Source organism: Bacillus rossius, chromosome 1 (genome assembly GCF_032445375.1).
Source record: "Bacillus rossius redtenbacheri isolate Brsri chromosome 1, Brsri_v3, whole genome shotgun sequence".
Classification (NCBI taxonomy): domain Eukaryota; kingdom Metazoa; phylum Arthropoda; class Insecta; order Phasmatodea; family Bacillidae; genus Bacillus; species Bacillus rossius.
The window spans coordinates 165,980,295-166,004,864 of NC_086330.1; the positions used below are offsets into that span (position 1 = coordinate 165,980,295).

Here is a 24,570-nt window from a genome sequence, read left to right on the forward strand (position 1 = left end):
TCTTCGGATCGCAATGGAACATGTTCCTTCAACACAGTAAGTGCTAAAGGAGATTTTAATGGGTTTCATGCTGTCTGCAGAGAAAACCACGATGAATGATGTTTCGTCAGCGATGGAGACTTTAATGGCAGCAGAACCATTATCATCAACGATGTCCTCTGCAGGCGCAGCAACGTATTCCCATAATCGGTGTTGTAACTGTGATAAGATGTTTTTCGAATGATGGGAATACTGTTGGTACGAGAATGATGTGCTGGTAATAATCACCGTACAAAATTTAACTGAGAGAAATGCCGCAAGATGTTTAAGATAAACGATTAAAAATACATGTAAAAACCTGCAAACAAAGTGTTTAACCTGCCAAACGATCGTGAATATCTTTGCAAAACACTTGTGTTGGTGGTTCATTATGAAATAAGGATACAACTAGGATTGTAGACAATAGATATCTCTGCAAATTCTATGATAAGATATTAGCGTTCTCAAGAGGTGAACGAATACATAAATAAAGAGAATGTATGAAGAATACTTTACGTTTAGCGTTTCGCTGTGATAAGTCTCATGCATTAATTTCTCGTATTGACAATTTGCGAAGACATGTGAAAAACTGTAAAGGCGAATTTAATTCACCTTCTGTGTACCAGCTAGTGTTGCATTCTGCCCCGCAAGTAAAGGTTGAGACTCGTACACGCAATGCCTCTAACAGGAATACCGATCCGCATTAACAAACTACGATATTAAATCAAAATGAAATACAACCTACGACTGTTCACGGTGCGTTCAGATCAAATGAAAATAGATTCTACCTGGAAAATTCACAATTTCGTGGAATGTGAAAATATTTTCTACCTTTATACCTGATGTCAAGAATGTTTTTGTTAAACAACTTGAAGTATTGGAATAAGAACGATCAATGAAGTGTAAATTTGGCTGGAATATACTTACGGTAATCAGGAACCATTTGAAGGTGAGACTTGCAAAAGATCATTCAAAAAATCTGTCGTGAAGAGGAGGAATACCAGGGAAAAGGTAGCGGATGGAAACTTGGTCATGTTGATCGATTGCAACTCAGAACAAACAGGATCTGCTCACTGAAAAAATTACATACATATTTGCTCGTGCCTGTGTAATTGTAGTTGAGCAGAATTTACGTAATACATATGTTTTGTAAAAATAAGTGTTTTTTATTTCTTCACTTGTCATTTTTAGGTAAATGAATATGATGTTTAATTGATTTACTTTTTGTATATTGATCAAGGATCAAACTGAGGACGGCTATAAATCAAATCAGTAAGTAAATTAACAAGTGTACTTTTGATGAATTTTGGAAAATTTTCCAAATTTCTAGCTTAAAATCTACAGAATTTAAAAATGCCGGCCAAGACAACGGACAAGATGGCGGACGCCAAGGTAATAAATACGTCTTACCCTATCGGGCAAATACTAAACTAATATGGCGACAGCACCCTCTAGCGGACAAAAATGTTATTGCGGATGAAAATGTGATTGCGATCTCCACCAGACGCCAACAGGATGGCGGACCCAAGATGGCTTCCATGACGTCAAACTGTCTTTCGTAATATCTGCCATGGCATTAGTGGTGGGAGGTCAGTCTGCAGATTGTTTCAATGAAGAAAGGGCACTCGTCATTTTTAATCGAATGACCTCGTTATTTTCAAATGAGGACATCCAAACTCCATGATGTCAGGTTGTATTCAATAAAATATTATTAGTAAATCTTTTTATTTATTTCAAAATTTTTCACATTCAAATGGGGAAATTATTATGGATTTTAAAGATAGCGGCTGTAACGAAAAAAACAACATTAGGGAGTGGGAAGTTCGGTTTCAAGATGGCAGCTTTGTTGACAGATTCTAAAACTGTGGCTTTTGACATCAGATCTCAGATGACGGACATGTTATTAGAATTCAAGATAGCAACCATAACGAAATTTTCAACGATCGTGGGTTGGGGCGTTCGATGTCAAGATGGCGGAATCCAAAATGGTGACTACGGTCAAACGTTAATGTCAAGGTCTAAGTTGAAGCTCAAGATAAAGGGTTAAAAGACATTCTTAAATTCAAGGTCTGTATAGGAAAAAGTCAAGTTACAGTCATTGTCAAAGTTAAGTTTAAAGTTAAGGTCTGGGTCAAGGTCAAATTGTAAGTCAATGTTTAGGTGAAAGGTTAGGGTCAAAGGTCTAGGGGGCTTTCGTGGAAAATTTCCCTCTCAATGGAATATTGGCCCAATTGATATAAACTTGGCTCCCATCGATGTAAATTCAGCCCCTCTGGATTTATGCGTAAAAATAGGAAATTTTCTCCTAAAAATAGGAATCCTTTCCTCGAAATTGGAAAATTTTGAGGAATTTTGTGTAATTTTTGAAGACTTCTTTTTAGGAAATTTGACACCAACATGGCCACCGTTACGTCTCAATCCAAGACGGCGGTCGGCCAGAAACTTCTGAAACTTTGCCAGTACCGCCATTTAATTCTACTATTTATGTAACCTGCAACAATTTAGATTTGAAATTTTTTTTTTTGTTTCTTGTGATATAAATTTTTATTTTAGATATATCGTAATACAACTTTCAACTTAGAGATGCAAAATCATAGTCAATAACCTACAAAATAGAGAAAATGTAATAATTAAGCCATTAGAGACATTGATGCGAGTTCGAATAAAATGTAATTTAAATCATTTTCAGCAGTATTTGCCATTTGGAGCAATAATTGTTATAGCCAGCTCCAGGTATTTGAGCTATTGTACCCCGATTATTTTGTATCCTGTAGATCATATGCTATCGTATCATGTTGATCATTTTCTATCTTATCTTACCTATCGTGTTCAAGTGTATCCTACCGATCGTATCCTGCCGATTATATCATATCCTATCCTATTCTTCCTATCGTATCCTGCCAATAATATCCTATCGTACTATGCCAATCGTATCCTATAGTATACTTCCAAACGTATTCTATCGTATCCAAAAGAAAACTGTCTCTCGTATCCTACCGATCGTATCCTAAGTGTCCTATCGTATTCTTCCAAGTTGAATGAGAGTCCAAAATGTCAACCATTTTTTCTAATGTGCCTAAGGTCTGAAGATTTAATGGTTCAGCACCTACTTGTCTTTAAGCAAGCATGACACGTTTTTCAGTGATTTTTGGTCCTATATTAACCGTAAAATAAAATTGGTTAGTTGGTTCTTATGTTTGTATTAGGTCTTATGTTTGTAGGTCTAGCAGTTCGAAGGATCTTGACTTGTCTGCTTGAATAGGTTATATTTTTTCAAAGATATGACAAGTACTGAAAACTCTCTTGTGGTTCGGATACAATAAGTCTGAAATTGGACATGACTTTGTTGAAAGGAATGCAAAGTATCGTCGAAGAAGTTCTCGTGGTTCGGAGACCCTCGTTTCATATGACTGTAATTAGTTTTACTTGGACGAATTGCATACTTAGTATTGACAAAGAAGACGTCATGGCTTGGAGACACTTGGCCTATATGCTTGTAGTTTTTACTCTATAAAATACCACCTCAATGGCAGGCATAATGATATTACGTAACAAATTTATTCAGTCTGAGAGTTGTATTGTATATATTCACTTTTCGTAGTAAGAATGATAATAAACTCAACGAAATATATTGGGAAAAAAATTAATTATTATTTTAAGCTTCAGTTACTCTTAGCACTGACAACGCTCATACCAACGATGTAAATCGGTAGAATCAACAAATATATTACAACGTTATTTTCCTAAAAATTTAATGATTCCTTCCTAATTTCTAGGGTATTGATAACACATTTTCAAAAAAGCAGCCAATCTAACATCAGTGGCTTATTGGCGACTGGTAGATAAGGAATTTAACACATTTTGGAGATATTTAATCATAATTAAATAAATAAGTATTTTTAGCTAAAATAAAACAATTTTCTTGGCATCGGCAAAAAACTCCAGCCAACGAAAGGAATCGATTGAATCAATTAATATATTATTAGTTATTTTTTTCGGAATTTTTACCTAATGTTTTAGGTAGTAACATATTTTCAATATCGTGTCCATAATGGCCGAAAATGTGGTGAATGCTACGACAGTGTGGTGATTAAAGTTAATAAACTCTAGAGGGTATAAATGAAACCAACTTTGTCGCACCACACACTGAAATATGATGTGTGCAATACGCGTCATTAGCGCTTCTAGTGGTAGTTATTGAAATCAAAGATGTTAGCAGAGCACTTCTGTAGATTATGTGTACAATTTGCGAGTATAGGTTTTCTATCTAGTATTGGTTTAAAACAAAGATGTCGGCTCGGCTTTTAGCAAGTGCTGCTGTTTTTAATTCACATAAAAAACCATGTCCACATACGCTTGATATTTTATATGTAAGCTATATATTATTTAAATAATAGACTGGTATTTTCCTCGATAGCTGTGTGGTCAAAAGAGTATGTATTCCATATAATTAATCCGTGATGTCATGGCTCAAATGACCTCGCTTCCAATTTTTTTGTTTAAATATTTATTTATATATGCCTATAAAGCCCATAATTTTTTTTTGTAAAAAAGGAACATAGACCTTGCATGCTTTAGACATAGTGATGCTGGTCACTCTAGAAACAAACAGCAGAAACAAAGATGGCAAACATTAAGTCACCCAAGATGGTTAGTTCCAGCATAAAAATAACAAGATGACGACCTACAGGAGACAAAATAATATGGCGGGCATAGCATCATCCAATATGGCAACCTTGAGCAGATTAAAACAAGATTGTGGCTGTTACATCATTATAAAAGAGGACGGAATCCATGATTACTGATGTGACATATTTCAAAATGGCAAAATGATTTTGACTCCAAGATGAAGGAATTCTAAATGGCGTACTCTAAGATCACCACAGGGTAAATTTCATCCAAGATGGCTGGAAGAGTTAAGGTCAAATTTCATGGTCATGCAAGATGGCCGCCTTAGTCAAGATCATCTAACGTTTCGGCTGGGGGCAAGCTCAAAGTTTAAGGTTCTCCAAGATGCTGGCCGTGACCACACGATCCAAGTTGGCGGACACCGTCTCTGGCTCCTCGTTGCGGCACTAAAGTATTCTAATTTTACAATTTTGTTGCCATTAAAAGGGTTTTTGGCAATTAAAGCAAATATTTTATCGTCTCACAACGGAAATTTCGGTGACTTAACCACATTATCTAATGACTTCTAGTAAAAATTTATATAATTTTTATGTTTTTCTCGTATCCACATGAGAACTGTTTAAAATACAATACTGTTAGCCGGAAGAGAAATGTTTCAGTGATATTTATCCCAAAAACCAGCATAAAATATTTTTATCACATCGTACGCAAGTTTATTTTCTCTGCTGCAGTGCCATCCCGCTCGGAGTAGGGGCTGCACCCACTCGATTGATCGCACGCCGCGTTGTTTACAGGTAACTAATAGCCCCGCAGAAGCATGTAAGCCTTGAGGCCTGAGGGAGTCGGAAGAAGGATTGCGGGAAAGGGGAAGTAGCTCTCCTCCAGGCTCTGGTGTTATCAGCTAACGAGCCGAGTCCATCCCTAGTCTAGCTAATCTTAATTCAATAACGCGGAAGAGCCCCGGATCTCTTGTCTTCGTTACGTTATTGCCTCGGGGCGAAAGAGCTTGTCTGGAAGTCCATCCCTCCACGTTCGAAAAAAAACCTTCACCCACACCCCCCTCCACGCCCCAAAACGACTAACTCACCCTCACCCCTCCTGTAAGCTCTTTAAGTAATAAGCACAAAAACAAGTTAATGAATCCAATTACCATCAGACTTGGAAGCCTTGTTATTTTGCTGGGCGAAGTAAAATTTGCGTCCGTCAAAATATCTCCTTTATGCCGAAGGAGAAAATAATAATTTTTAACAAATCCATAAATTATCTGATAAAAAAAGAAAAAAAAACAACCGGTTGGAAAAATATTCATATTGGCATTGCTATTTAACACTAGGACTCCCAGAGTTTGTTACACCCTAGAACTCCCATGAAGGGTCAATTTGACCGAATTTTAAAAATATTGTTTATGATATATATTTTTGGATTGATTTTAACACAGAATATAACATTTACTTTAAAATCATTTTATGAGAGATAAAATAAATAAAATTTTATTTATAAAAGATTTTATTTAGATAATATAGACATTCGTACACACTTTTGTAACATATATTTTGTAATATTTCAAAAATATTTTATTTCAAAATATTATTCAAAAATAGAATATAATTATCATATTTTTTAAAATTGAAAATGAATGTGACCCTTCCTTTTTTTGCATACTTCAAAACAAATAAAATTGTACATTTGATATAATGTATACAATTCAACTTTCTATTTTTCATACATTTACTTTTACATTACATACTAAGCACACAGTTTTTTTGACGACTTTCCCTGTGCATTTGCCACAAACATATTTAGCACATACAGTACAAACTTCGGTAGTCTTGTTTCCATTGCACTTGGAAATCTGGCATTGACGGCGCTTACGATTTTCATGTGGAACTGTGTCAAGATTGTTTTCCTCTAAGTTTTCCCTTCGATTTATCACATGGCCCTCTCGAAGTTGCTCTGCTAGTTTCATGATGAAATCTCTTCGGCTGATACTAGAACCTGTAGCTTCTTTGTACAGTACCCATGAATTAATTCCAGCAAAATCATGTATGTTGTAAAATACTTGGAGTGGCCAGCGCCGGGATGCGGCTTTAGTTGAGCATTGTCGAGCCATTTGATCTGCTATATCGACCCCATATTTAGTAGCATTGTAATAACTGACAGTTTCTGGAAGTCTTTTCTTATCTACGCCAATAGAAACAGATGTATGCATGGTACTAAGTACAAGTACATTTTTGTTTACTTTTCCTTGGTACACAGTAAGAGTGCAGTCATTCTGCTTTAGTATGAATGAATCCTGCAGTGGAAGATTTGCATTCTTGAGTTCTGCTGGAATGTCTCTTATAGCCCTGTTCACTGTACCAACAATACTTGTAGCCCTAGCCATCAATTTTTCTGCCAAAGCGACTGAAGTGAAGAAGTTGTCCATGGTAATATTACGGCCAGTGTCGAGATAAGGACTAACCAATCGAAGAACTACATTTTCAGAGAGAGACTGGTCAGCAGGCCGTTTATCATCTTTGCCTAAGTAAGGGAATCCATTTAGAATGTATTTACTCGCAACATCAACAGCTAGCCAAAATTTTATTCCAAATTTATCAGGTTTATTAGACATGTATTGAGTGAAACGGCATTTGGCTTTGGTTAGGAAAATTTGTTCATCAACAGTAAAATCAGCACCTGGTTTGTAGCTGGAAATGCAATTGCTGGTAAATTGATTCCAAATATCCGATATAAGAGCAAACTTGTCCTGCTCCAAACTTTCTGGTCTTGATGATTTTATGTCAAATCGAATAAATCTCAATATTTCCTGGAATCTATTGCGTGACATTGTGTCTCCATAAAAACGAATACTCCATTTGGCTGACCAGAGACTAGCGAGTGGAAGTCCTTTGGCTCCACTCACACCGCGCAGGTACAATAGACCAATAAAAGCTTCTAGCTCTTCCAAACTTAAACACCATGTTTCGTCTTGCAGCCTGTACCGAGCCTCTGTTTCAGTGCATTTTACTATTTTCTGCAGTATAGTTTCATCAATAAAAAGTCTGAATGCACTTGTAACGTTTGCCTCATCAATACTACGTTTTGCAGTAGGCGAAAGTCCTGGCCTTTCACGTAGCACATTCTGCAAACCCACCCTGCCTACAGCACTATCACCTGCATTCACAACAGTCCATTGCTTTCCATTCGCACTGATCATTGTAACACCAACAACTGGAATAAATTGCTGAGGTCCACATCTAACGCGCTTTTTAGTGCAATGTGCGACAGATCTTTGAGCTTGAAATGGTCCAGAATGATCTTGCATTTCATTACCACTTGGTTCTGGTTCTTTTTCTCCTCTGCCTTACCCTCGTCCTCTGCCTCGCCTACTTCTTTGCCGTACTGCACGCCCTGACACATTCGCTGAATACGGAACTGGTGCAGATAATGCAGCAATGCCATCTGATGTGCCTTGAGTAGTGCCTGGAAAAAAAATATTTTTTATTTAGAAAGTCCTTCATTCATACACATACGCAATAACAATTATGATGCAGCAAATATATCGTGGAACTCAGAATCGTAATAGCTGAGATAGGTTGTGAGTGGAGTATATTACAAAAATCTTATATTATTGCTATATGTTTTGTGCACATAAAAAACTAACCTAAGACGTTTCATTGAATATTTCATAAAATGTAGAAAAAAAGTATGTTATAATAGAATGTCCAAATATTAGTAAATTAGTAAATATTAGTAAGTAAAAATATTTGTCCAACCATACAGGTCTAGATCAAAAACCCTTGAGATCAGAAGTCTCAGCCCTAAACATCCATTTATACCGGGATACTCTTGAGAAAAAATATTTCTTAGACACTTGTTACGGAACTAAATTTTTATACTTTATTCAATAAAATTATTTTACTTACCAGTGATACATCTAGATGAATTAGCTGCGACTATAGAAGTTTTCTCAAACACAAGGTCATCTAGTTCATCGATTTCTTCACTTCCAGTTGAGCCACTATTATTCGGAATGTAATCTTCATCACTCTCAAGCAAGTCACTGCATTCAGATTGATCTTCAGGAAGGTCTTGCAAATACTGCAAAGCTTGTTCTAGTGTGAGTTTATATCGGTTCATTATAAATGTTCAGTAAAACACACACAGCAACAGCGCCAATGGAATTCACACCCAAGACCTACTTCATTGCGAAACTATACTGTTACCCAGACTACTGATATGCGTGTTCTCTCTTTACAGAGATGATTCACTCTGCAGTGGTGAACAACAATGATGACTCATGCACAAGGCAGCCAACATTTTCACTGAAGGGGAGTAAGAATGCGAACAAAAGAAATGCATTCATACCAACCCATACCAAAGTACAAACCCAGCTTCTACCGAACAAGAAATACGATATAGGTAGAAGTCAAGGACTTGGCATCATTTTGTTACGACATGCGCAAATGTAGAGCACATGCGTGATGATAAGAAAACAATTGATATGCACACAGCTGCACACACAAAATATAAAGGAAATTATTTATGTCGGCCTATATAAACCCACATTAAATAATATTTATTCTAGCAAAATATTGTTAAATAACGTGTATGTGCACATAATATACTCGTGTAGAAGATGATATAAAGGTTTATTCAATTGCATAACTCAAAGCAGTTATTTTTGAATTTTTTTTTCGGAAGGTCAAAATGACCGCTGTGGGAGTTCGAGGTATAACATAAAATATCTTAGTTGCAAGTGAACCAATTATTGATAAATTATGGATTTTTAGAACAAAACTATGATTTAGGAAAAGTCATAAAAGCGAATCACTCAGATGCGAAATCTTTAGAAATTAAAATAAAAACAAAATCGCTAGAGGTCAAAATGACCGCCTTGGGAGTTCTAGTGTTAAGGAACACAAAGTAGATCTATCATTAATGAATTGTTGTAGGTATACAAAATTTGTCAAAATTTTTAGTTGTGATTTTTTACTAAAACATTGTATAGGACAATGTCATTAATGGTTTAAAAATACACTTAACTTCAGTTTCTTTGTAAAACATGGCAATTATATACCTAATATTGTCACGTCTCACTTTCAGAGGGGGGGTTCAATTCTTCAAAAATGTAGCTCTGAACATAAGAAACTCAAAACATTAACTAGCCATAGAGCATCTCACTGAGGATTGAATCTTAGTAGGTGTATTCTTATACAAGAATAGAAAATCAGGATACTGAGAAAAAAATAAGAGTAACCTAAAAACAATAGAACAATCACATTTATTTATAACAATTAAATAAAGCTGACAAATAATGAGGCACCTTCCATGTCCGCTACCAGCCTTATAGATATTCCGACAGAAAAACAATAAACCATATATAAGATTTTCTTAGTAGTACTAACACATTAACATAATCGTAATAATTTCCTCCAGGCCACCCAGTGATACCAAGCTTCATTAGCTCTTCCACAACTTCATTTTTAAAATTTATTAAGAACATCCACTACCTCGAAACGGATTTTAGAAATTATTTAGTTTAAGTTTATAACGTCATCATTTACATGAAAAGACAAGGATCGTGATGCAAACAAATTACCGAGTTATACTTGAAAATAAAAAGGGAAATGTAGTGCTCAACGTATTACATGTTAAAACCACTAAGTTTCTAAGAACAAATTATTTATAAGAGCAAATAATACACCAAACGAGAATTTTTAAAGTTAACTACGAAGAAACACTGAAGGCTAAGAGTCCGGCATCACTCAGGCGCCATTTCCGATAGCACTCACCTAACCATTACCAAGTCGCCGCGCGGCCGGGCAGCATGACAGCCTTCCACAGGATTACCGCCCCGCGAAAACATTTTACATCTCTTTTAAGCTATTTTCTTGGCCGCAAAACCCCTACGGGGAAAACATCCTGACGGGAAGTTTTCCTGTGTTTTACAAACACGTAAATTTATTACAACAAGCCGGCCGCGTGGTCGGCCGCGCCAGGTTGCCCACGTAGTCAGAAAACCGGCCGCTAGATTGCGACACTCGCCTGCGCACGGCGACTGCGCACAATCTGCGCTCTCAGCTGGCCTCAAAAAAAAACGACAAACAAGTCTGCGCCGCGTTTCTCTGGAACTGCAGCAAACAACGTGTCAGCTGGCCTGGCTGAAACGCGGTCACGCCTGCGTTCCCAGACAAAGACGTGCAAGACTCGCACTCTTCCAGCCCCCCCGAAAACCCAAATCCAACAAAGGTGTTACCCCATCTTAGCGTGAGGGAAACCAAGTCCCGAACTAGCGAAAAGAATTTAAAATTGTATTTTCAACAAATCAACTAATTAAATAAATTAATGATAATTTTGAGCTACGCGACATCACCCCGGGCGGCAGGAGCTTGTGCCCCACAAGCTTACAACAATGCTTGGGGAATATTTAAGTTTGCTTCAAAAAAAAAACCAATTGTCCCTATCATTTCTATGTGATCCAGTTACAAATTTAAATTAGTGATTACAGTGGTTGTTGTTTAGGTATAAATACCAACTCTAAGTTCTACTAGCACTTATTGACAATTTCCTCTCGGAGGACAAGTGTGTTTTACAAAATTTCACATGTTAGCACTGCTTGGGACAGCAAGCAGCCAGGAGGGATACGGCGAAGAGATGCACCAACTCAGGGCAGAGACAGGAACAGCCAGCGGAACTGTGAGCTGCAGAATCACACCCCACTCCAACTTCTGCCTCTCCCAGCCGGTCCATCCCGACGTCGTTCATCCCAACTGCTCGTCATCCACGGTACACGACACCATTCCTACACAAAATACATGAGCAGCATCAGGAGTCATACATTTACAAACAACTAAAAAAAAACTCTCAAACATCAAAATAATAGTGAACAAATCAAACAATTAAATTATCTTACTTAAGTTAATGACGTATTTTCATGTGTTTATCAAGAAGTATTCATGAGATCAACATAGATCAACACAACTAACCAAGGAGGGTCATACCAGGTATCAACACAAAAATAACTTTTAAAGATTCTTAAAACAAGTAACTATTCAAAAACTAAACTCGTAACTCATCTGCAATATTCAACATCTTGAAGAAAAGCCTACCCCCCACATTTCGTAGAGGAAGGATAAGGTAAGGTACCTAATAGGAAAATTTACAACAAAAACTTGACTGTGTCCACGTGTAGGTTGAAAGTTTATAACTACACTGGCCTTGTCTTGCTATACACTTTGTTTTGAACGTCAGGTCAGTAGTTTCAAACGATGGATAATTCTAGTCTTCTCGATAAATTTGTTGTTTGGGGGGCCACACCCTATCACGATGCGTAATCACTGTCCTTGGACATGGCCACTCCCAAACCGCTGATACTCCTGGTAATCGTGCATCACCACACGATTCGACGATACGGGCACCAGCCCGCAGCAATGGGTAGAAGCAGGTCCTCTTCTCCCAACTGGCCCACGTGGTATCTGGCTGACCCTTAACGACGCGCCTTCTCCCAACTCGAGAAGGGACAAAAGTTCTGGATGGAGCTGCACCACAGCACTCCTTTCGAAATTGCACTTAACAAGTCCGCCTCAAAAGTCATTCTCTTCGATTGACGAAAACTATCAATGTCACTTCTTGAATAATAAAAACACAAGGGGGGGGCGGGTTTATGGTGGAAAATGGGAATACGGAAAGGATCCCACCCACTTTCTCAATGATTAGTCCTGACGTCATAATTCCCCTTATTGAACCTGGTATTCTCCCTCCATCGTTATTTGGTTCTATAAAAATTATTTATGGGCGCATGCCCCTTCACATAAACATTAATCAAATTCTAATTTTTCTAATCGTAGGTAAAGCTTTACATTGAACAAAATTCATTCACTACTGATCATCACAAATGGAAATGGTTACTTTCAATTCCTCCCCAGTTTCACTGGATAACTTAGCTACACAACCATTATCTCTGGCTAGTATGTCTTTTAATTCTACCTTTCCACTGGTAGAAGGAACAGCATTTTCTACTGTAGTCGAGATTTCTACAGACATACTGAGGGGTTTCCGATTTCTCAGATATTTTAATAACAGAACTAAAAACATTCCAACTATTACCAATATAGTAATTACAGTTACACTTATTTCTATGCCAAGGGTAGTAACATTGTCCAAGGCGGATACTCTTGGTAGCGTTCCAATACCTACTAGATATGGATTTTTAATAATAATAAATAATAATACACTACTTACAATGGAAAGCGCAATACTCTGTAAGTTTTTCATTACAAATCTTGGTACGTTTTCTGGTTCTCTTAAATGAATCGGGTCTAAAGGGGTTTCAAACTTTGTCAAAGAAAAATTTAAATGTGGTATTAGAGTTGGCCAATTTTCATCTAAACAATCCATTAAGGATGGAAAAACTGTATGTGTTGACGTAGGATGAGGGAAAATTTTCAATTTACGTAACTTCGTCCAAGCAGCTGGTATTACATGTACCAATTGAAATTTAGATTTTGTTAACGCATCACATGGATACAACTCGTTAATTTTAAGTTCTTGGTTTAAATACAAACGACAATCACACGGTACTTCTATATCTACAGCTCCGAGGATGTCTCCACTTCCTAAAAATAAAGATTCATTGTTATGTTTCATGCATTGCAAGTCTAATTTTCCTGACGGGTTTGTTAGGAAGTACCGCTCTGGTCCAGCCTGGGTGATCATCAGTTGGTTTCCGGAATGGCATCGAAACGCACATGTGGTACTAAGATTTTCAACGGTAATCCCCTGAAAAAGAGCCTTTGGACACAAAGCACTACCTAGGGTATCTCCGGAGAACCTGGGAACAAAACACAATTTATCTTCAAATGGTCTACAATCTAATAAATTTCTACCCTGAATAGTGATTAGATGGTCTCCATCCACTGCCAGAAAATTCGGAGCATGATCCAAATGACAAGTTGAGTTCTTCCACTGAAATGGGACTGCGACGAACTGAAACAATCTCCAATTGGAATTTAGTTTAACAATTGGTACTTTAATTTGAAGGTATAAATTTTCCTTGTGGACTTGACATTTACAAATGGGTAAATTAAAATATTTCTGAACTTCTGATACACTTATGGACAACGCATAACCATCCCTATTAAGAATTTCATTTAGCATATTTAATTTCTCTTTCAATTGAGCTGGTGTAACTACAATGGCAGGTATTTTATTTGACCGGCACTGGTCCAGAATCTCTAGTCTTGTAAATGTATGCGCTTGTTTGGCTAATTGAGAGGCCAACAGTACCTGAAACTGGAATGAATGTCCTATGTCTTGAACCATTCCTGAAAACTTAGTCACCATAGTCTCTCGGAGGTCTTTTAAGTAATCAGACAAATTTGTGAATTTTGATTGTACTCTTTTTAGAATTCCGGTCATTCCCTCGTTTATAACAAAAATAGTGTTGCTCATATTTGCCAGTGCCTCATGAGTGTTTAAAATTTGTGATTCCATCTTGTTTATGTGTTCTGACATTTGTTGTTCATTTAGGAAAAGATTATTCAATTGACTATTGACGGCAATGTCACAACACCAATGAAAAAACTCTCCAATGAAATTTAACCCTCGTCTTTCCCGAACTTGAGACTGAAAATCCAATACGTCATCCCCTGCTGCTTCGTTTACCTTATTAATTAGCATGTCAGTATAAATTAAGCTATGTTTTAATTCTTTGAAAATAACACACCATTCACTTGAACTATTGGAGGGACAAGAAGTGATTTCTTTGATACTATCCTGAATGTCATCTAATTGCATTGGCCAAGCAACCTTAAAATTTACTGTTACCGATGAAGTGTACAATGTTACCTGAGGTATCGGCTCGAAATGCGCTCCCGCAACCACCCCCACTGCTCCTTCAGGTAGCGGTCGATGTTGTCTGCTGCTTCCCAGCTGCAGGAGCACCAGGACATGTGTAGCATCCTCATCGTCAGTACGGAAGATGATCACGCCTTAAGACTCTGTAAAAATTCTATACAAAACTAAATATTAGACAGGCTTGATTTTTGTTTACAAGTGTTACAAAACTTTCGAATTATTTTTTTTTTCTCTCTCTCTTTGTTTTATTTAGTTATCCACAACCACAAAAAAAAAATCTCTATTACATAACTTATCATAACTTATACACTGTAAAAATTTTTCATTCTCTCTACGTTTGTAACTTCGTAAACATCTCTGCCTCGACTCGTCTTCTTTAACCTGTACAGGTTATTAGACAATTTGTCCACCACAACATAAGGACCGAACCATTTATGCAATAGTTTCTCTGACAAACCCTTTTTTCGAACAGGTGTGTACACCATAACCTCCTGTCCTATCTTATAGGTCACCGCTCGTCGTCTGCGGTCATACCTTTTTTTATCGATACCCTGTTGTCTCTTTAAATTCTCTCTGGACTGTCGCAGGATCTCCTTCCAACGAGTACGCAGTCGAAGGCTGTCCTCATCTTCTACAGGCTGACTTAATTGAACATCTGAGGGTAATACAGGTTCTCTACCATACATGAGCACAAATGGGCTAAATTTTAATGTTTCCTGCCTCGCCGTGTTGTATGCCAAAGTGACCAAGGGTACATATTCATCCCAATTACGTTGTGAGGATGCCACATACTGAGATAGCATCATTGCTATTGTTCCATTTAATCTTTCACATAATCCATTTGTGTTTGGCCTGTATCCTGAGGTTTTCAAACTTTGTACATCCATTAACCTAAGTAATTCATTAACGACTTTGGAAGTAAAAACTTTTCCTCTATCTGTCAATATGGAACATGGTACAGAATGGCGACAAATTATGTTTTCTAGTAAAAACTTAGCTACGTCATTGGCGTTACTAGTGGGGGTGGCTTTAGTCTCCGCCCATCGAGTACCGTAATCAATAGCAACAAGAATGTATTTGTTTCCTGACACGGTTTTTGGAAAAGGGCCTAAAATATCGACACCAATACGTTCGAAAGGTTCACAGATAGGTAATGGTTCTAATAACCCTGCTTTCTTTTGAGGAACTCCCTTTTTCCCCTGACATCCCCTACAACTCCTTACATAGGCCTGAATCTCTTTTAGCATATTGGTCCAATAATAACGACGTATAATTTTGTCTGCGGTGCGAACTACTCCTAAGTGACCGCCAAAAGTGGGATTGTCGTGACTTTCCCTCAGAATTTCAGCCTTTAAGCTTTCTGGGACTACTAATAGCTTGTCTCTACCACTTGGGTTAGAGTTATTTTTGTACAAAACACCATTCAGCAAAGAAAAATTTTTCGCTTGTCGGCTTAACTTATTATCGATTCCTGACGGTTGAGTCAACTCAGAAATTAAAGGTCTTAGACTCACATCAGAATATTGCAGCTTAGCTAAATCCACATCATGCATCACAAAAACAGGTAACTCAAGGGATTTTTCTTCGTCAAGGGCTGTCCCTGTGTTGACAGCATTTCTACTCAAACTGTCTACATGTACATGAGTTTTTCCACTACTATAACATACAGTGTACTCATACTCCATCAATTTCAATGCCCACCTGGTTAACCTTCCTGCGCTATGAGCATTAAATTTCAAACGATTCAAATAACATAGGCTATGATGATCGGTTACAATTTTGAATGGCTTCAGGTAAATGTAAGGCCGAAACTGGTCTAAAGCATAAATCAAGGCTAAACATTCAAGGTGAGTTATAGGATATCTAGTCTCAGCTGACGTGAGAGTTCGACTGGCATAGGCAATAGGTTGTAATTTTCCATCAATTCTTTGTAACAATGTGGCTCCTATCCCTAAGGTACTAGCATCTGTATGTATTTCAATGGGCTGGTTTTCCTGGAAGTGAGCTAACACGGGGGAAGAAATCAGCTTTTCTTTCAAAATTTGGAATGCTTGTTCTTGCTTGTCGGTCCAGATAAACTTTTCATTTTTCTTTAGCAATGTCGACCAGGGTTTCGCAATCTGAGAGAAATTTGCTATAAACTTACGATAGAAAGAAGCTAGGCCTAAAAAGCTTCTCACCCCTCGTTGGTCCTTAGGTGTAGGAAATTGTTTCACTGCTACTACTTTATCGGGGTGGGGTCTAATCCCTTCATGGTTAACCAAATGTCCCAACACATCGGTTTCAAAATAACCGAAGGTACATTTTGACGGTTTCAAGGTTAAATTAGCATTTTGCATCCTTTTAAAAACTTGTTCTAATCGGTCAAGATGTTGATTAAACGTACTGCCCACTACTAGAATGTCATCCAAATAGACTAAGCATGAACCCCACTTTAACCCTGCCAAAGTCTTATCCATGTATCTCTGAAAAATTGACGGAGCGGTTTTCAAACCAAAAGGAAGGGTTTCAAAACAAAAAGTACCATCGGTGGTAACAAATGCAGTTTTTTCCTGATCCTGTTCAGCTACTCTCAATTGGTGGTATCCTGAATTCATATCCAAGTGAGTAAAATACTTAGCACCAGTCAAGTGACTTAAGAAATCATCTATTCGAGGAAGGGGGTATTTATTATCCTTAAGAATAGTGTTAAAACGACGGTAGTCCACACACATCCTATAATCGTTGTCTTTTTTTCTAACAAGAACAACTGGTGAACACCAACTCGTGTCACAGGGTCTCACAATCCCATTTTTAATGTGTTCTTGTACTATGTTATGAATAATTTCCCGTTCCCCAGGAGAAACTCGATAAGGTACAGATGATATGGGTGTGCTGTCCCCTGTATCCAGAAAAACTACTTCCTCTTTTGTTCTCCCTATCTGGCTGGGGTCCCAACTGAAAACATTTTGATATTTATACAACAACTCTACCAGTCTGTTTTTTTGTTCCTCTGGTAACTCTGGATTAATGTTTAATTTAGACACATCAAAATCGACATTATTTTTATCTCTAGCTTGTAATACCTTAGTTACTTCTTTGTTCTCGATACTGGGTGTTTCCTCAAACTCATTTAAATATCCTAATTTCATTCCCTTATGAAGAGTAACTGACTGGTTAGTAGTATTAGTAACCCAAATGTGAGTATGCTGTTTTCTGTTTACAATACTCCTAGGTACAAGTACAGAATATCTGTTGTAAATATCCTCCTTAGGCTCTATCAGCACCTCATCAGGTAAATTATTTCCTTCAAAATTAATTTCGATAAGATGATGCATCCTTGGCTCTACTCTAACATGATTGTGAACTGACACACAACCTAACCTGAAAATATTTTCTGGCTCGATTTGGCTTAACTCCTGTGTTCCATCCTGACCTACATTATGATTAACCCGATTTTGGTTTTGATCTACTTGAATTTTGTCTCTTTTTACTTTGGTTTGGCTTTTAACCTCCCTTATTTCGGTATTTGTGGTATTTACGAAGCAATCAGGACGTTATATGGTCAATGACATTTTCTGGCCTCCCTTACAAGAAATTTCTGCTCCATATTTGGTTAAAAAATCACATCCTAAAATGATCCCTTTTATTGGGGCTTCCACCAGACCTACCGCATGTGAATAAACATACTGTCCTAATTTAAATCTTAATTTGGCCATCTTATTAAGTTTCTGAACTCTTCCTGAGACTCCTGTAAAACCTCTTGGTTCTGCGGATTTCCAACAACTTTTCGGTACTAATCTATCCTCAATTAGTGATACCGCAGCTCCTGTATCGATAAAAACGGGGATTTCTTTTCCGAACATTTTTGTCTTCTGACTTAAAATACCGTCATTTTGTAAAAGAGACATTTGGTTAACAAGGGACGAGTTGTCACCCCGACCGACTCTCGCCCTATTTAGTTTCCCTGTTGTGACGTTTTGCAATCTCGTATCAAGTGACCTGGTCGTTTGCATTTTAAACAAATCGGCCTACCATCTGAGGTCCACTGTGGTCTGTCAGTTATTTTTGGAAATGAATTACTTGGGGTCTGCCTGAAAAAATTGTTGTTCTGATTTCGATGGTATTGTGTTAGTGTACTGTTATTTTTGTAATTTCCTCCCTGAGTTCTAAACTGTGACTTTGGTTGTGCCTGTAATCTCATGGTATCCAGTTCCCCGCGTAATTGTTTTAATTGTTTATTAAACTCTATCAAACTGTCCTCAATTCTCGTGTTGATAGATGACAATTCTCTTTCTGGTGTTTGAATTTCTTTAAGATTTCTGATAGGTACTTGTTCCTGTTTCGAATTTACCCACTGTGTCCTCTCATGATTTTTAGCGTAATACAGACCTGCCTCAATATTCCTCAAATTACCTAGTAACTGTTCCACAGTATTGTTTGGGAAAAGCATAACTTTCTCTACAATGTCTGGCCTTAACCCACGCAATACATATCTAACCTTACTAGCTTCATTCATCTTAGCATCAAGTCGGTTACAAAGATTCAATATGTCGTACACAAATGACTCGAAAGGTTCATCTACTGCTTGTACTCGCGCCTGCAATCTTAACTCTAAGTCCTCTATGTGACCCACTCTCACAAACGCATCCCTTAATTTATTTGCTAATTCCTCAAATGTAGTTAAATTCTCCAATGTGCTCTCACAGCTGTCATACCATTTTAAAGCAGGCCCTCTCAAAAATGTAGGCAAGTATGACAAACATTTTTGCTCATTCCACCCATTTACCTTGGCTGCTCTGCGAAACTGTTTTAAAAATTCCTCAACCTCCTCACATCTCTTTCCAAAAAAATATCCCGGGTCCACAAAACACCTGCCTGTCTCCATGTTTAAATTCTGATCTTTCAATTCTGGTTTTATGTCGCTTAATTTATCTTTTAACACTTTCAATGATTCATCATCTGACGAAGAACTACTATCACTGTTCTCAGGGTTTTTTACTTTGTCATCCAATATTTCAATTGTGTATTTACTAGCCATCCCTAATAGACTCCACCTTAAATTATTTTCATTAGTCCTTAACTTAAGCATACATTTCACATTTCACCTTAAATTAATTATTGTTAGACAAATACAGCCATCCCTGGTCTCCCACTGGTTTCCTGAAATAACCTAAAATAAATTTTATTATCATTAAACAATTAATCCTATAAACACATCAATCTTAATACACCAGCTGCACTGCATGCTCTTCTTCTTCACTAAAATAAATCAAAATGTTAGACCACACCTAACACTCTTATCTTAATTTATTTTTCAGTATCCCAACATTCTTTATACCTACTAACCGGCGATCTCCACCATTTGTCACGTCTCACTTTCAGAGGGGGGGTTCAATTCTTCAAAAATGTAGCTCTGAACATAAGAAACTCAAAACATTAACTAGCCATAGAGCATCTCACTGAGGATTGAATCTTAGTAGGTGTATTCTTATACAAGAATAGAAAATCAGGATACTGAGAAAAAAATAAGAGTAACCTAAAAACAATAGAACAATCACATTTATTTATAACAATTAAATAAAGCTGACAAATAATGAGGCACCTTCCATGTCCGCTACCAGCCTTATAGATATTCCGACAGAAAAACAATAAACCATATATAAGATTTTCTTAGTAGTACTAACACATTAACATAATCGTAATAATTTCCTCCAGGCCACCCAGTGATACCAAGCTTAATTAGCTCTTCCACAACTTCATTTTTAAAATTTATTAAGAACATCCACTACCTCGAAACGGATTTTAGAAATTATTTAGTTTAAGTTTATAACGTCATCATTTACATGAAAAGACAAGGATCGTGATGCAAACAAATTACCGAGTTATACTTGAAAATAAAAAGGGAACTGTAGTGCTCAACGTATTACACGTTAAAACCACTAAGTTTCTAAGAACAAATTATTTATAAGAGCAAATAATACACCAAACGAGAATTTTTAAAGTTAACTACGAAGAAACACTGAAGGCTAAGAGTCCGGCATCACTCAGGCGCCATTTCCGATAGCACTCACCTAACCATTACCAAGTCGCCGCGCGGCCGGGCAGCATGACAGCCTTCCACAGGATTACCGCCCCGCGAAAACATTTTACATCTCTTTTAAGCTATTTTCTTGGCCGCAAAACCCCTACGGGGAAAACATCCTGACGGGAAGTTTTCCTGTGTTTTACAAACACGTAAAGTTATTACAACAAGCCGGCCGCGCGGTCGGCCGCGCCAGGTTGCCCACGTAGTCAGAAAACCGGCCGCTAGATTGCGACACTCGCCTGCGCACGGCGACTGCGCACAATCTGCGCTCTCAGCTGGCCTCAAAAAAAAAACGACAAACAAGTCTGCGCCGCGTTTCTCTGGAACTGCAGCAAACAACGTGTCAGCTGGCCTGGCTGAAACGCGGTCACGCCTGCGTTCCCAGACAAAGACGTGCAAGACTCGCACTCTTCCAGCCCCCCCGAAAACCCAAATCCAACAAAGGTGTTACCCCATCTTAGCGTGAGGGAAACCAAGTCCCGAACTAGCGAAAAGAATTTAAAATTGTATTTTCAACAAATAAACTAATTAAATAAATTAATGATAATTTTGAGCTACGCGACAATATTATTACATTAGACAGGAACCAAATACATTACTGAATAAAATAAAAGAAACGATATAAAAATTATTTTTCAAAGGGCTAATGTTATGAGAGTAATTTAGAAAAAAAAAACATGCTAAATAATTTAAACAACTGCTCAATCACTTGGCAAAAGTCAAACATAATCTACAGGTAGAAAAATTGAAATCCGAGGGCTCCGGAAAATTACATTTAAAGATTCATAAGTTTTTTTTTTTTAGTTTTAAAATGTGAGTCCAAAACTCTCTGGTATCCTAAACAAAAAACAATTAATTTAATATAAGAACTTATGGCAAGGAGTGCGAACAAATACTATTAGTGATCTCGAATTATTTTTCAAGTTATTCGGTTCAGTACGAAAACTGTTCTCAAATCAGAAATTACTGACTAGGTTACATTTATTGCCGTAAGATTTTAAAAAATATATTTTTTAGAAAATATAGAATTGTATTAGCATTTTAGGCTTAAGTAAACAATGTTCCTTGTTGTAATACGATGCAGACAATTGAGAAAACACTAAATAGTTCGCCGTTGAAGCAATAGGTGTTAAACGTTCAGGGGGAAAAAAATCACTTTTACGATAACCATGGTATATGATTTAAAACAAATAAAGCGAATTAATTTATTTATAAAAACACGATTAAATTGCTTACGCAAATTTATACATCCAAGTGTTTATGTTAAAGTGAACAGCATACCAACAAATGTAAAATACACTAGCTAATAACCAGCAGTTTCCTTCGTAAAAATTAGAGGATATATCTGATATTTTACCAGTGTAATGAAATCATGTAATGAATTCCAAAGTTTGTTTATTTGCATAATATATTAAAATATCACTTTTCAGGTATATAAGATTTAATTCAAAACAAATCCTTATATGTTTGAAATTGCAAATGTGGTAATGAGTAATTTGGTGTAATTTGTAATGATGTTAATGTATGCCATTTTTATTTTCCCGTTTTAGTTTTTTCGGAAATATTTTAATTTTATAAAATCAAGTTTATCACCTTTTCGTTTTACAAAGGAAATTTTTTTTAAATTGGGAAAAACAATTTACTATTTCTGACTAAGCTATATTTTACATTATCTCTTTCTTTTAATTTTGTTTTAATTACATAATTAACTTTATTTTTAAATATGTACTATTTTAAGAATATTAAAACAATCACATTTAATTTTGTTATATAAAATACATTTTACCTTACGTTTTAGAGGATTTGTTCACATGCTTATTATTGATATTGAAATAAAACTTTAAAAACCTTTTTAGTGCACACATATAGGCCTATGCTTGTTTTAAAATTTCAGAACTACGGATTTAGTAAATACGTCGATATTCGTTATCAAATTGAAACCATACTCATCTAGTTTTTAATTCCTCGTTTGTGAAATACAATTTATTTATGATAAACTAACAGTTTGTTTATATTTATATTTTAAATGTTTTATGTACTGATTTTATTTATTATATTAATTTATTATTTTTAAAACAACACTTACCATTTTACAACTCCAACAGTAAAAACCTTGAAACTTATTTAAAGATATGTCAAACATTTACTACTATTATCTTAGATTCGGTTTAATTAGACTTATAGATATATTTTGAAATTGTAAATATATATGTTAATTCTTTCCAATCCCTTAGAAGTACATTTCAAATGTGGTAAAAATGATTTAAAAGATTTAATGTTATAAATCTTTCCTAACACTTTAATTCCTGCTTTATTAGCTACGATTTTTCAAACAAAACCCAATCAATTATCATCGCCTTTGCAATGGATAAAAAAAAAAAAATGTAAATACAAGCTGCTTAAATATTTATGTATATTATTAGTCCTCAGATTCTTAACTTCTAACTTTATTTATTGGGAGGTAGTTGTTTAAATTGTTAAACTTAACATAGTTACACTTACACTTAAAACATCACCACCTTAGCAATTTAAATTTAAAAAAAATGTAAAAATACAATACCATACTTACTTTTATGAAAAATTTTCGTACATAATTACCAATCTCTTCTTTTAATATCATAGAAGATGTTATTTTCCATTATAAAAAGAATTCCCCGTTTTTCACCAATTTAGAGTATAATGTCGAACAAATGTAAAAACAACCTATGTATGCCACTCATTATGTAAATTAGTCTTGCTCAGTTTCTTACACCTACTTGATTTACTTCGGAGATACGACTTTCTAGGATAAAAATAATACCCTCGTTTAACCTCTAACAATAAAATTTAAAAAAAAACGAAACTCTCAATGTAGCTTGTTTATTTTTATTACCAAGCTTTTATTATCTTGACCTTTATGTATGAATAAATGGACTATGTAATAAAATGTTTCAATTCAATTTTTACCCACATTTCGACTTCCACATAATGTTGAAATTTTGCATAAAAATAAAGAACCTCTGACAATACAATATTTTGATAACTTAAGAACTTATTGTAATCACAATGTTTTAAAGTATTTCTAGTAACAATAATTTATTTAAAAGACTATCAAAGTTCATAAAATTATTCCTGAATAATTTGGCTATCACGAAAATATATTTCAGGCATATTTATACCAATGTTACGTCCCTTAATGTTCACGAAAGCAATTAATACACATTAATTACGCCACACGAGGTCGGCTGTATGGAAGACTTCTGCTAGTGGATAGGTATAATAGAAACGCGCATACGCTTTATTCTATATCATATTCAATTTCCGTCCATGGTGCGCGCCTACTGCATTTTGTTTTCACTGAGAACTTAGTAATCACCTTTAACACACTTAAATATTTATAATTGTTAAACTTTTTTCCTTTTATAGTTAAATGGATTTGATATACCTACTTAAAATGCCTCCCATTTAAAATATTTTTTTGAAAGAGTTCTAACTTAAAGATTTTATAAAATGTATGTAACCCAAAACACAAAACCAATATTTCAGCACAATTTTGTATAAAACTAATTTTCATGTGCATTGGTGTTTTATACACGTATCTATAGATTTGTATTTTTTGTGACTTAATCAATTACTTAGGGTGTAATACGTTCGAAATAAAGGCAAACAAATCAGTGCGTACATTGAATATATTGTTTATTACATTAAAAAAAAGTTACGGTTAAAATAAACTAAAAATTCCAACACATAATAATCATCCACTAATGAATATATACGGTTCTTATATATAGTTCGACTATCATTTCATAAAGTCACACTTTTTTATAATTAGAAGAAAAGTTATTACAATGTACTTTTGTACTACATTTGATAAAATGAAAAATAATTTCCAAACATGATATGAATTAAAGGGAAATTTTATTTTCTAGGAATTATATTCGTGAGTATTATATATCATTTTGCAAGTATTTTTTAAAAAGGTGGTTGGTGTTCCACTAATTAAAAATAATGCTTAAATGATCCATCTTTTTAAATAAATT

At 35.8% G+C, this 24,570-nt stretch overlaps 2 protein-coding genes across 2 annotated transcripts in view; one reads left to right on the top strand and one right to left on the bottom strand.

The window, feature by feature from the left end:
* The window catches only part of LOC134527097 (discoidin domain-containing receptor 2-like), a 745,508-nt gene that overhangs the window by 102,215 nt on the left and 618,723 nt on the right, over window positions 1-24,570 (top strand). The gene's annotated exons all lie outside the window — the stretch shown is intronic.
* On the bottom strand, window positions 9,735-20,984 carry LOC134527096 (uncharacterized). Its single transcript, XM_063359450.1, has 2 exons — window positions 20,538-20,984; window positions 9,735-14,638 (listed from the first exon to the last, which is right to left on the bottom strand). Exon 2 carries the CDS (start codon window positions 14,422-14,424, stop codon window positions 12,508-12,510), a length of 1,917 nt encoding a protein of 638 aa, XP_063215520.1. The 5' UTR covers window positions 14,425-14,638; window positions 20,538-20,984; the 3' UTR covers window positions 9,735-12,507.

Excerpts from the sequence above, each read along its gene's own strand:
- LOC134527096 (XM_063359450.1), bottom strand. The coding sequence starts at position 14,424 with ATGCAATTAGATGACATTCAGGATAGTATCAAAGAAATCACTTCTTGT.